Source organism: Parasteatoda tepidariorum, chromosome 1 (assembly GCF_043381705.1).
Source record: "Parasteatoda tepidariorum isolate YZ-2023 chromosome 1, CAS_Ptep_4.0, whole genome shotgun sequence".
Taxonomy (NCBI): Eukaryota; Metazoa; Arthropoda; class Arachnida; order Araneae; family Theridiidae; genus Parasteatoda; species Parasteatoda tepidariorum.
Genome location: NC_092204.1, coordinates 44,053,596 through 44,067,764, shown reverse-complemented (window position 1 = coordinate 44,067,764; position 14,169 = coordinate 44,053,596). Strand labels below are relative to the sequence as shown.

General features: G+C 32.2%; 1 protein-coding gene across 1 annotated transcript in view; it reads right to left on the bottom strand.

The window, feature by feature from the left end:
- Nucleotides 1–1,020: 1,020 nt before the first annotated feature.
- The window catches only part of LOC107440128 (elongation factor 1-beta), a 28,678-nt gene continuing 15,529 nt past the window's right edge, over nt 1,021–14,169 (bottom strand). The window contains exons 6-7 of the mRNA XM_071179407.1: nt 2,529–2,596; nt 1,021–1,135 (exon numbers count right to left, since the gene is read on the bottom strand). Coding sequence (XP_071035508.1) covers nt 1,049–1,135; nt 2,529–2,596 — 155 coding nt within the window. The 3' untranslated portion in view covers nt 1,021–1,048. The remainder of the gene's footprint in view (nt 1,136–2,528; nt 2,597–14,169) is intronic.

Sequence of the window (14,169 nt, the reverse complement as noted above, 5' to 3'; positions counted from 1 at the left end):
TGGTTGTCACACGGAATAGCAGCACATAATTCCACAAACCTGACTTAACTTATGGAGATATGAGCACTTTTGTAAAAAAAAACTATATTAATTTTGTAGTGAATGTTCAATAACTAAGGAAAAAAGATTTGTATACCTTGAAAATTTAATAAGTTTCAAACAATTTTCTAAGAAGTTTTTGTACTTTTGTAAAAGTAAGTTTTCTTTCCTCATTTATTAAATTTTGCCTTATGGTACAAAATAAAAGTTGTGGAAATCCCCTTACCATTCAGAGCTCTTTCAAAATTTACAAAGATCAATTACTCAGAAAATTGCTAGCAACTTCTTATTTTTTAAGAAATTCAAATCAGATTTTTTTAGAATTTACAACGATATTTTCCTACAGTGTAGCAAAATACTCTTATTCATAATTTACTGACAGTCCCTTAAACCTCTCAAAGCTTTAAAATTTTTAGTATGAAAATTCACATGACCTAAGACATTTAAAGTTCTAAAATTCATTTCTAAAGTTCTTAAAAACTTTAAAAACTGGAAGATTCTCTTCACTGTATGGCACTGTGCATTATCCTCCACAATATTTTACTTATGCTCACCAGTATCTGTATTTTTATACTCTAAGAAATGATAAAATTCTGATTAAAATATATAATATGTTAAAAATATGTAGCAATTCAGAACAAGATTTCTCACATTATTCGATACGATAATTTTGTACTCAAACACCCTCAATTTTTAATTTACAATGTGTGTTGTATTTTTATTCCCATGTGTAAAAAGTGAAAATGCATAAGCTAAAGGAGTACAATAGAATACCATTATAACACTGTACTAAGCAGAACATTACATTTTGTTAGTTGTAAATGGGTTAACTGTTTTATCATACAAGATATTTAAAAATAGTCTGATAAGCAAATTAAAATATTAAATATCCCTTCTGGCATTCAAGGTACAAAGACACCCCCTTGAATAAAACAGTAAGATTATTAATAGAGCATGCATCTTCAAAATAACAACAACAAATAATGCACTAGAAAAATTTATTGTTATCCTAAATCTTTTGGAAAGCTGCAACATCAACAGATTGAACAAAATCTTCAAAGTTTTGAATTTCCTCTTGAAGCCAATCTATGCTGACCTGTAAAAGAAAAAAAATAATGAAAAGAGTTTCCATATTTCAATGCACTTTGGAAATTACATAGTGAGAAAAGCTTCAAAATTGAAATTTGATGTCAACTAGATAACAGCATACGCGAGAAAGATTATTTTTTTTTTTTTTTTTCATTTTTAAACAATATGTACATTTTACGAGAAGTCAAGAATAGTACGTTTACTTAAAATATGCTGCTTCCCCCCAAATATTTTTGACCAGCCTTCCCCCAACCATCATACCACTACCTTCTTGTCACTTTACATTGCCTAGACATATTAGTAATTTGAAAACCAAACACCAACATTATCAAATTTTCATTCTAAACAGTTTTTAACATTAGTGAGCATAACAATGACTATAAGTACTTACTTTGGGGAAAAAGTAATACTTAACTTTGACTATTTATTTTATCACAGAAATGAATGATTTTGCACTTGATGCTGCCTTCTACTTGTCATCATTTTACAACCCCCTTTTTTCCTTCCAAGTGCTTTGATAATTTTTCAGACTTTATAACTTTTCTGCTTTGATAACTTTTGATTTCCAAGTACATAATTTGTGCTTTGATAACTTTTGATTTCCAAGTACATAATTTGTGCTTTAAAAACTTTTGATTTCCAAGTACATCATTTGTGCTTTGATAACTTTTGATTTCCAAGTGCATTAAATTAGATATTTTTATTAAAAAATCTTATAAATTTTCGAGGCTTATTTTTTAATGTATATGCTTAACTCTGTTACAGACTCCTTAAGGCAAAAAGAAAAAATTATCTGACAAAATATATTTTCCTGACTCGTCGAAACTTCGACGATTCCACATAGAAGACTTTCAATTGTATCAATTATACACATTTGTTTTTGTTCCTTTTTTACAATTTCTTACTAATCCATACAAAAAAAAAAAAAAAACTCAAGGGCTTAAATGAGAACTTAGGAGAAAAAAAAGGATAATGGTAAAGGGGAGAAAAATACTTCTCATTAACAGAATTTTGTGGAAGTTTTAAATATAAAATTTTAAATTTGCAGAACTCTTCAAAAGTATTATTGGAATATAAATTTTAATTTGTGGAAGTCAGCGAACTAGCAAAATTCTGTGCTTTACCTTACTTCCAGTTTTAAAACACAGCATAACCGATTTACATAAAAATTAACGCCTCTAAATATAAGGCAACTTTGATGGAAACTGATATTCAGCACACTATGCCGTACAGTTCTGGTTCAGCTTGATTTTGATCATTTTATTTTCTTTTTAAAAAAATCAATGATATAATTTGAAAATATTTTTTTTTAGGTTTGCCTATATATGGTTGTAATTTTTTATCTTATTTTATTATTTATGAAGAAATAATCCAAATAATAAAAATGAAAAATTACTAACCTTATCATCCTCTACAACACAGACAATTTGCAATTTCTTGATACCATAAGCAAGGGGTACAAGTTTAGCTGCAAAAAATAATTAGAGCTGTAATACAATATGAAAATAAAGAAAAAGTTAGAATAAATTCTAAAAAAACACTTGGATGAATTTGTGAGCCTGAGGAAATGCAACGTACATAAAAATCAAGTCCCCACTCAATCTTACAGTTTAAACAAAAAACCACCTTGAAATACAAAGGAAGAGTTTTTTAAACTGGAAATCGGAACCCATCTTATCCCTAAATATACATGAAGATTAAAAAAATAACAATTTCATTATACTTTTATATCTTGAGGTAGTGTGTATTAAAAACGAACCAAATTTTTCCAACCATATAGCAAGATTAGAATTATTTTAATCTATAAGTTCAAAGATTACAAATTCTTACAAATTAAATGTTAACAATAGGAAGGAGCAAATCCCCCCAAAATATTGTTTGGCTACCTACCATTATTACAATTTAATTTTAAAAAATAGTTTTAATGAAAATCATAAAATTAATTTAACGATTTCAAATAAGGCTAATTTCGAATATGTCACAACTTTATCAGTAGAACTAGTAGACATATGAATTTCGGGAAGTAGGACGTAGGGGACGAATTTCGGGAAGTAGGTTCCCACAGGAAGTAGGGACGAATAGGTTGGGGGGTGTTTCTTGTAATTTCAATCATCATCCCCGCACTTTCTTAACTAGAAAGGAATACAATGATTCTGGCAAGTGAGGAGTTGACTTGTAGATGCCATAGATAAAAAAAGCTTCCAAATGCATAATAGATGCTATCAGAATTACTGTTTTGGCTGGAGAAATTTGTCTCTAAAAACTATCCAAAATGGTTTTAAAAAGTAGATTTTAAGAATAGCTGTGAATATGATGAACAAGAGGTTGAATGCACCAATAAAGAAGAAACCTTTGACACTTAAAATGCAGTGCCAGACTTGCCAAAAGGGAATGCAATAAAATCTGGATATAATAATAACATTATTTTTGAAGATTTTTTACAAGTGGACAACTGCCTGGCAACATGCGGAACACTGGCAGATGCGAAAATCATAGATAATGTCAAAGGAATATTAGATGAAGAGGAAGAAGCTGAAGATCATATTGATGAACCAAAAGTGAAAGCAGAGGTAGAAAAAGCTGTAGAATTCTTATAAATTATTCTTGAATGCCAGGAAAATGTTGTTCCTTATATTTTGTTGGTCAGAAATCCGAAGGGGGGAAAAGGCAGTTTATTCAGAGAAAAGATTTTTTTAAATTTATTTCATAACTTAAAATAATGCTTGCACTAATTTAGTAGCACATTTAAGAGGACGCGATACCCAGATAAAAAACCGGAATTGGCAAAATCAGAGTTGTAATAGTCACCCTTTGGGGGCGTCGCTTTGAGGGAGGAGTGAATTGGTACAGTGACAGTGATATATGATAGAGGGTCAGTTAAACTATCCCATCCTTCCTTAGCAAAACTGAACAATATAAGCATTAGTTTCGAAAAGTGATTCTGGGTACGCGGTCTTTTATTTTTAAACCCATTCTTAGTTTCGTTGTGAAATATCCAGAATAGACATTCTAACTATTTATTTGTATGTAAATAGGTGTTTACAAGATAATGGGGATTACTTATATCTTACAATTAATTCGTTTCAAATTAAAACACCAAGAAGAATATAAATTTTTATTAATGTGTGTGGAATTAATGGAATTAATTAAAGTAACTTAGTTTTAATAATCGGAGCTAGAACTGCTAATTATATTGAGCTGNGCCCGCCATAGACTTTACATGTTAAAAGCAGAATTGAGGAGTCTGCTTGGTGCAACACTTTTCTCCCGGCAACCACGATTCATGACCCTGATTTTCTGCTCTTTTGGGAATGCCGTCTTATATCATTGTTTGCCAAGTATTTTTCAAAGCAGAACCAAAGAAAATATTGTGATGCCATATTTTTGTCATTAAATTTCATTAAAATTCCATTGGAATATTTTAAGAGTCATTCTCGCTGAACGCAATTCTTCCGCATGAGAAAAATTGCAAGCGGGTGATCGTCGGTGTCAACCACTTTGATCAAACTGCAATGGGATCAAGGGTGTGTAGCATTAATCCTCGTTAAACTGTTTCACAGTAAAGTCAACATGAGAAGTTATCGACATGAACTTTAAAGTAAAAGGGTGAATGAGAACCAGAGTGGTGAAATATATTTACCCGCGAAATCACCAAACAAGCTCTTGCACGCATCTCTGCAATCGCATGCACGATTTTTTTCTCTTCATATGTTGTGGGTAGGTAGATACTTTATTTACGTCTCACAAGAGTTGCTCAATGGTCTATTGGCTACGGTCTGGGAAACATCCTTGAGGATGATCCTCTGCAGAGGGGATGGCTTCCCTGCTTTGGTATCTCGACAACCTTCACTAAGTCGATCACTTTACAGTAGAACAGTTTAACGAGGGCCGATACGACTCACCCTCCGTCCCTACGAAGACTGATCAAAGTGGTCACCCACCCGCTTACTGACCGCAGCCAGTGATGCTTCTCTTCGGTGTTCTACTGGGAGCCCTGTCTTTACGGTCAGTCCACTGCGGGACCATATGCTGTGGGAATGACCCTGAAAGGACGGGGAGGAAACGAGCCCTCAAAGGACGTCGAAGGGAAAATAACACTGATGATATTCTGGATTTTTATTTAGGAACTATTTATATGCATTTAATTTAAGCTCAAATTCCTCATCTGGGAAGAAGATCAGTTCCATGTCTTTGACGCTTCTTCCTTCCCTCTCCTCCTCTTTTCAGTTGTATAGGAATGTGCTTCGATATTTTTCCTTTTCTTAACATTTTTCGTATTTAATTCTTAAAAAATACGTTTCAAAATTTCTATGACGCTTTCTTTTAGAACTATGCTTAATGTGGTTTTCAGTTCCATATAGTTTTCTGACTTATAAGATTTTTATCTATTTAAAAATCAAGACAGAAACTAACGTACTTCCTTCTTCTATGACTCTCCACATGCTAATGGTGAAAGTATGCGAAGTGCTGCGATAGGGAGAGAGTTCTTCTCTATGCCACCTGTAGCCCATTTTGATTGCCAATAAATTATATTTCATAACCATTGATGAACGCAGAATTCGTCCGTAAAGTGAATTTAGGAAAAAGATATTGTACTTTAGCTAAACTCCTAATGTATGGGTAGCTGAATGTGAACAATAACAAGCTTCCAGAAACCGAAAGAAATGTAGAAAACTTCTGGTGTACCCCGCTGCTTATGTTGTTTAGGAGGTGATGTGTGAACACGCATGATATTCAAGGATACCATAGTAAGCTTGATATTCTAGGATGCTGCTTATTCTAGGATATTCTAATCAGGATATTCATTCGCTAAGTCTAATGTGGTAGATCACAGATGTTTCAAAATGTGCATGCGCCTCTTTGTCTATTAGATATCTACGATTAGATAATTTGGTAGTCATCTATCAGACGTATGGTGGATTTCCAGTATAACTTCCCTGGATTTTGTATGGTCGTCAAATGTATGTCGATATCGCAACGACGTGGATCATGGTGGATGTTAAGATTGACGGCGAGTAGACACCCAGTGGAGAATTTTGTGCTACATTGTAATATTCTTGGCATGTAGTATTGTATTATGCGTGCGGAGTTGAAAGTTAAATTGAAAAAACGCGTTATAATCGAGATTTCAACCCTCGAATACGCTATCTGGGGAGAAGACAGGTTCCATGTCTTGACCCCCTTCCCTCTGCTCCTCTTCTCAGTTTCTAATGTACCACGATATTTTCCCCTTTCTTCATATTTTTGGTATTCAACTGTCAAAAATAGATTTTTTTTAAATTTCCACTACGTTTTCTTTTAGTACTATGTTCAATGTAGTTTTCAGTTCCATATAGTTTCCTAACTTAAAAGTTTTTAATCTATTTGAATATCAAGACAGAAACTAACGTACTTACTTCACCGATGACTCTCTCCACGCTAATAGTGAAAGAATGCGAAATGTTGCCATGGATAGAGAGTTCTGCTCTACACCACCCGTGTCCCGCAGTGGACTGATCGTCAAGACACGGTTCCCAGCAGATCACCGAAGTCAAGCATCACTGGCTGCGGTCAGTCTGCGGGTGGTTGACCACTTGGATCAGTCAGCGTAGGGACCGAGGGTGTGCGGTATTGGTCCTCGTTAAACTGTTCTACCGTAAAGTGCTCGACTTCGCTTGCAGGTCGTCGGGCCACCGAAGCGGGGGTGCCATCCCCTCTGCAGAGGATCAAAATTGTGATGGCATGTCTTCGGATCATCCTCAGTGATGTTTCCCAGACCGTCGCCAATAGCCCATTGTGCAGCTCTAGTGCGACGTAAATGAACTACAACAACAACTTTCTACACCACCTGTAGCCCATTAGGATCGCCAATTGTAAACACCATTAGCGTAACAAAATTTTATCGTGCTCTTTTTCAAGCTCATGCGTAAAAATAAATCGGATGTAGTAGCCCGAAATTCTTACAATGAATTTTAACCCTTATCGCTCCCTGTACTTAGCTTCATACGGTTATCGATTCATAAGTCAAAGACATTGGCACATGCTTATTATTAGCGTCTGGTATGAAATACATGCCGATGGTCACTTCGCTGACAGCTCATTTCGATACGATCACTACTTCAATAAATCTTACAATATCACATCTTCGGCACGATCACTTCGCTGACATGTTCATTTCACTAAAAAGGTGTCTGCGCTGACACAATTATTTTACCCATTTATTTTCAAGTCTTAATTTTGAGACATTTTTTCAAGAATAATTTTCTTTACTTCAAGTGCATTATTTTACGGTAATCACCATTAGACCATGAAATAACTTACCTTAAAGTTTGATTATTGCTGAAATCTGTATAAGCAATAGCACAGAGATGTCGTAAGTTTGAGACGTTTATTTATTGATTTTATTTCTAATGGCAAGGTAGGAATAAGTATTAAAAGTGATGCAAAAATAAATTTGAAAGTAAACGACAACTAAAAATGTAACTGAAGTCATAGCTAAAAGCTTTCTATAAACATGCTAACAAAGCGCTGTCTCAAAGTCACGGTTAAGTGAATGCACATCGATGGAGTTGGTGTTTATTCATAAAGATGTTTAAAAGAGAATTCACACACCGAATGCGTTTGCCAGGGTTGGAGGTCACGGTAGGGTCGGACTGACAGATGGGGGACCCAGGAGGGCGCTTGAATTCGGGGCCTCTCGAAAGAATGAAATATCCTTAATTTTTTGGAAATGATAATAAAGTTCCCTTAGCAACTTGATTTGCAAAATTTAAAAGAAATTTTAAACATTCTTTAATGAGCTAAATATTTTAAATTTAATTTTAAAGCACTTACTGTTTAGTCGACACAATTTCAGACTTTATTGTAAAAAATTTAGAAAAACCAGTTTTGTTAGACCATAATTTAATTGTTATCAACGAAATATATGACAAGAAACTAGTTTGTTCTGTTGCAAAAAATATTTCTCATATTTTTACTGTCGAAACAGTTCTAAACTTCGTTTAAACTAAGGTATACCAAAAAATTTATTAACGCATTTTGTTCTTATTCAAATTCAAATTCTCTGAAACAAAAATGTTTGTCTTAAATTTTTCACTGAGAGGTGCATTTCATCTCTTAAGAACTGATATGTGAAAACAAATTTTTATAAAAAAAATTATAGACAATGAAAACTTTCTTGGAATCAAAATGAAAACTTTCTTGGATTCAAAAGGAATCTTTCAAATCATATAAAAGTATTGAAATACATTTACTGTTGTTATAAGTGTTATGAGATGTTACCATTTACTTAGCTACTTTTTATTACAAGATCAATTTCAAATCAGAAAAAATAAGTAGATTTAACTCAACTTATTTCATTATTTCGAGATATTGCAGCAATTTCAAAATAGGGCTTTGATATTAATATCAAGTCAAAAGATAGGTGCCAAAATTTCTAAAAACATATGCACATGCAAAAAAAATATTTATATAACATTTTTAAAAAAAATTTTACTTTGTCATTGACCTCTATATAGGGAACACAGATGTCGCTAAAATTCATAACGATGCAAATATGATATGAGGTGTGTTAAAGAAAATTCTGTGTAGCTTAGATTTGAAGTATACTATTGTCTATTTTGGTTACAGGCGGTCTCTTAGAATTCTCTCTGTTTTCTAATTATTATTAATAGCTGCTTTTCAGGGGGTCATTTGGCGGACATTTCAATGATTTTTTTTATAATTTTTCGGTTCAAAAAAGAACTTTGTTATTAATATCAAGTCAAAGGATAGGTGTCAAAATTTCTAAAAACATATACTTATGCTGAAAGAATATTTATAAAATATTTTCAAAATTTTTTATTTTTTTTTAGTCTATATAGTTTGCACAGGCGTAACTATCATCAATGATATAAATTATGATATGATGCGGGTAACAAAATTCTGTATATCCTACATTTAATGAATACTATTTTCTACTTCGGTTATAAGCATTGCTTTCCTTTGTTTTCTAATTATTATTAACAACTGAGCCGTAGTGTTTAAGGGAATAGACCACTCGCCTTCAAATGAGGTGAAACGGATTCGAATCCCATCGATGGCTGGTCGATACGAATTCCGCACCCAGCTCGCACCAACCACAGTGCTGACTTAAAAATATGAACAGTGGTAAATGTGCTAGAGTCCCCTTGCCGTCAGGTTAACCATGGGAGGTTTTCCTCTCCATGAAGCGCAAATTCGGGTTAGTTCCATCAAAAAGTCTTCCACGAAGGCAAATTTCCCCCCAATACCAAGAGTTCCCTTGTCTTCTGCATTCTGTTCAAAATTTCAAGGCTACGGAGTTGAGTAAACCCAAAATTGGGCCGACTGTTCAAAGACGGTTGCAAAATTGTAATTATTTTTTTATAACTTTTTGGTTCAAAGGAGAGCTTTGATATTAATATAAATTATAAATCAAAGGTTAAGAGTCAAAATTTCTAAAAACATATACATATGCTAAGAAATATTTATAAAATTATTTTCAAATTTTTTATTTATTTTGTCCTTGTAATTATATATAGGTGTCGCTAAAATTGATAAAGATGCGAGTATGAGGCGGGTTAGAAAATTCTGCGTAACCTAGATATAATGTATACGATTTTCTATTTCGAGAATAATCATTTCTTCCCTTCGTTTTCTAATTATTATTAATAGCTGCATTTGAGGGCGTCATTTGGTGGACACTTTAATGATATTTTTTTAAAAATAATTTCAGTTTTTTTTAAATTTTGTTCTTATCCTCTATATAATTAGCACAGGGTCGCGGGAAGTAACTATGACAGCCTAAAGATTTTAGCTATTTTGCAAATTTTACTTGGCCATTCGGCATTTTTATGAAAATTCATTTTCTCTCATTTTACTTCAACACGAATGAATTTTAGTGTTATTTACTTTTTGTTGTTGTTGTTGATAAAAACGAAAAAAGAATGCATAAGTATTGTTTCAAGCAACCAATTTTGCAATTCTTTTATCTTCTTCTTATACTGAAGAAACTTACTTTAATTTTCAAATGCATAAAAATTTTCTACGAATGAAACACTGCGTAAATAATATAAAGAAGAATGCTAAACTTATGGAAGTACTTCTGATTATCTCTGTATATTTGAAAAAAAACCTAGTGCCACTTTTACTTTTATTTTAGAAAATTATCACTAGATTCTCACTATCGTAATTAAGTAATATAAATAAACAATATATATAAATAATATAAACAAAAAATGAGGCAGGAAACAACTTGAGCTTCTGCGCAGTGGAGGAGAAATTATAAAAAAATTAATCAGATATGAAGATGTTATTGGTGTGGTCATTACTTTTTGAGTTATTTTATGTCAAAGCAAAAGTTTTTTTTTTTGTACGCCATTCCATTAAAGGAAAACTATTAGCAGGAGTATTATTCTTATTATAATAAGTATTTATAGTTATAACATCTGATGATGAACAATGCGTCTAACTTTGCTTAAATTTCTAATTTATTTGGAGTGATTAAATTGTAAAGCTCCGAGGATTGCTAAAAAAACAGAGGGCGCAGCCTTCAATTTAATTAAAAGAAACTGCAAAAATATCAATATAAAAAAAACTTGGAGTACTATATGAATTTTAGGATAAAAGAGTGTGAAGCACTCTCGTAAAATAATTCCCTCCGGGCAGGAACTGGACTATCGCATTGATGTATGCCGTGTGACCAAGGGTTCACACATAGAACACCTGTAATGTATGTAAGTAAAACTTGAATAGTTTCGGAATAATTTCATATGTTTCTTTTTAATATGGCAACCGCATTAGGTGCGAATGCCAGGGCCTGATTATTGCATGGGTAGATGGAGCTCCAAATTTTATGGGGCCTAACACCTTTTATTTGAAAGATTTTAATTTCACACTCTATTTAAGTTTGTGCCTTGCTAATTCATTAAACTGTTACAGTAGTCTAAATTTTACTCAAAAAGATCAATCAAATCATTGACATATGTAAATCAGAGTCAACTTTTGTACAGAAAAAAAATAGTTACAATGTATTTCTATTAAATTAAAATTAAGGCTCACTCTACGTGCATAGATGCAGTGCTACAATCAAATTCTCACTCGTCGAGTGCTTACCAAACAAATTATATGACAAAATTAGCATTCGAAGAAATTTAGGAAAAAATTAGCATTTCCATATTTTTTTTAATTAATTAATTAAAATATTTTCTTTTCTTTTTAGAAAAGATTTTAAGAAAAATCGATATGAATTATCAATTTTAGCTCAAAATTTCCGATGAACTATCAACTTTCAACCCCAGGAAATTCAATATCCATTCTTGCCATAACTTTTGCTTTTAACTCTTTAATTCAAGAATTCTATACAAATAAATTAATTTATCTTGTAAAAGTGAAATCCAATTTCACAGCTCAATTACTCTAATTGTATCACAAAGTGACAATTAAGAAGTACATTAAGGAGCTTGTTTTCACCAAATGTTGCTACGCGCCATTTCGGCAAAGTTTCTGTCCAATGAGAGAAAAAAAAAGAACCACGAGAGATGTAATAAAAATTTATCCACTCAAAACAAAATCAACTACCCATCGTCCACAAGATCTTTTCAAAAATTAACAAAAGCATCTTTCAGTAGCACATGAATGCATGGATGGGCATATATGCCTTGCTAAAAAAGCAAGAATCGTTTGCAATATCCTTGGTGAACAGTTTTGTAAAGAATTAGAAAGAAGAAGTTGGTCTGTGTGATAAGTTCGTTGAATCTAATGGTCAAAATATGCTTACTCTAACTTCAGGCAGAGTTATTTGCTTTGTTTAAAATTTTTGTAAATTAGCTTTAATTATTTGAAAGTATGAAACAGTTTAGTTCCTCTTTTCATCTCGCTTATTGGATTTAACTGGAAATTTCATAGTGAAACTTTAAAAAGTTTATCTGTATATATAGAAGTTATCTATAAAGTGTTCAAATGTTTTGGTATCAAATCTGCGAGTTATAAGTTTCTTGTTTCACAAACGGTTCAATTGACTTCGAGTGAAGGAAAATGGCTCATTGTTATCTAGCATGGATGGCAACATGTCTAATTGTTCTTTGGACAAATGTAAGTAACAAATTAATTTTTTCATGAGTTAACTGATTTATGTGCTTATTGGTTTGGGAATTTTATGTTTGATATATTATAGCAGTAGCGCGCAGAGGTGCATGGATGTTAGCGGTTAATTCCTCGACTTGATGACTCAAGTAATTAAGTGGTAACCTATTGTTTATACTAATTTTTTTTATGTAAATTAAGGAAAGTATAAAATAGCAAAGAAAATTTTTCCCATCAAAATTTCTTAGATTTTATTTTATTTTTCAATGAATGGAACATAAAAATGTTTTATATTATATTGCGGTATTTTCACTTTGTGTTCTAATTCCCTAAAACTCCATTGTTAAATTTATTTGAAAATCATGTTATCATGAAATATTTTCCATGAGTCCAACATTTTTCTGCTAAGAAGTTTTTATTTACAATGAAAATAGTTGTAATGCGGTTAGAGTTTTAGTGTCGCTTTGAGTTCTAATGCTTGGGTCTGTAAACCCTGTGGTCTTCCTTTCCGCACACCACATCGCTGCCCGCATTGATCACAAAATTTTTTAGTAATCGAATGATAACTAAAAAGTTTTTTTGGTGACGGAATGATATCGATTGCTTCTCCCTCTTACTCTTTACATAAGGAGGATTTACACGAGGAGGCAAAATGCATGCTCCGCTTCTTATGGGAGTTGCTGTGTTTTTCTATCGAAGTAAACTTAGGATTTTGTTTTATGCTTCAATGATAACAATTCAATAAAAAGCTTAAACATCATATTTAACAGTAAGTTGGCAGATATAACAATTTTGTGTGTATAATATCAAAAAATTGAGTGTTTAGTTTCTGAATTATATAGAATTAAGTATTATAGAAATAAGTATTATAGAAATGAAATATTATGTTCTTTCGTTAACCGAAATAAATTGTTCAAAATTGTTCTAAAAATTAAAAATATAATATTTTTTGAGAATTATTATTATTTTAAAAATTTTTTGTCTTCTGTTGTACTACAAATTATTTGATTAAAAACTTATTTTCTTACAAGCTGCTTCGCACTTTAATTGATTAGACGAGTTTTCGATACAACCATTTACAAATATTTTTTAATGCACTAACTCTCTTACTCAACCATTCATATATTGGCTAATAAATTGACTCGCTTCCTGTCTTGTTCTCTCATTCCATTCAATCGTTTGTTCATTAGCTATATCAATTTTATTTTGTACTTTATAACTGGTGGTAAACAGCTGAATTAATTCTGAATCTACAAGTATAATGCTTAAATCCGTAGCCTTGTAATTTGAATCTAGCCCAGAAGACAAAGGAACTTTTGGATCAAGCATAGGGACAAAATAGCCTTTGTGGGGGACTTTTTGACAGAATTTACCCGCATTTATGTTAAACGAAGAGGAAAACCATGAAAACATGCCACGGTTAACCCGAAGGTAAGGCGATTCTAAGCAATGATCCGTCTATCACTAAGAAAACTTTACGTCAGCACTGGTGTGAGGCGAGGTATGCCGAGAGCAGACTTCATATCAAACAGCCACTGCTAGGATTCGAACCTACTTCACCACATTGGGAGGCGAACGCTTTATCCCTTGAGTCGCACCACGGCTGGCTGTATCAATTATCAATATGCTTGAGTTTATCATTTGGAAAACTAAAAAAAGTTTTTTAGAAAAAACGGTCGGTATAGTCATGGATGTTATTTATTGAGGACACACGTTATTTATTGAGGAAAAATATTAAAATTCGATTGTTAAAGTCGATATATTCTGTTATCTACGAAATGTTTTTAAAACTATAAAAGCATTCAAACATATATCTATTTGTAGAAATTACACTTTTAAATGTTTAAAAATTTATATATGAAGAATATTTACGATAATAAAATATAAGCATATAAGTGACCTAGTTCAAGAACAAACTTCATTTTAGATGTTAATTACGTATGAGCAGAAAAAAAGAAAGAAAGAAAGAAAAAAAGGGGG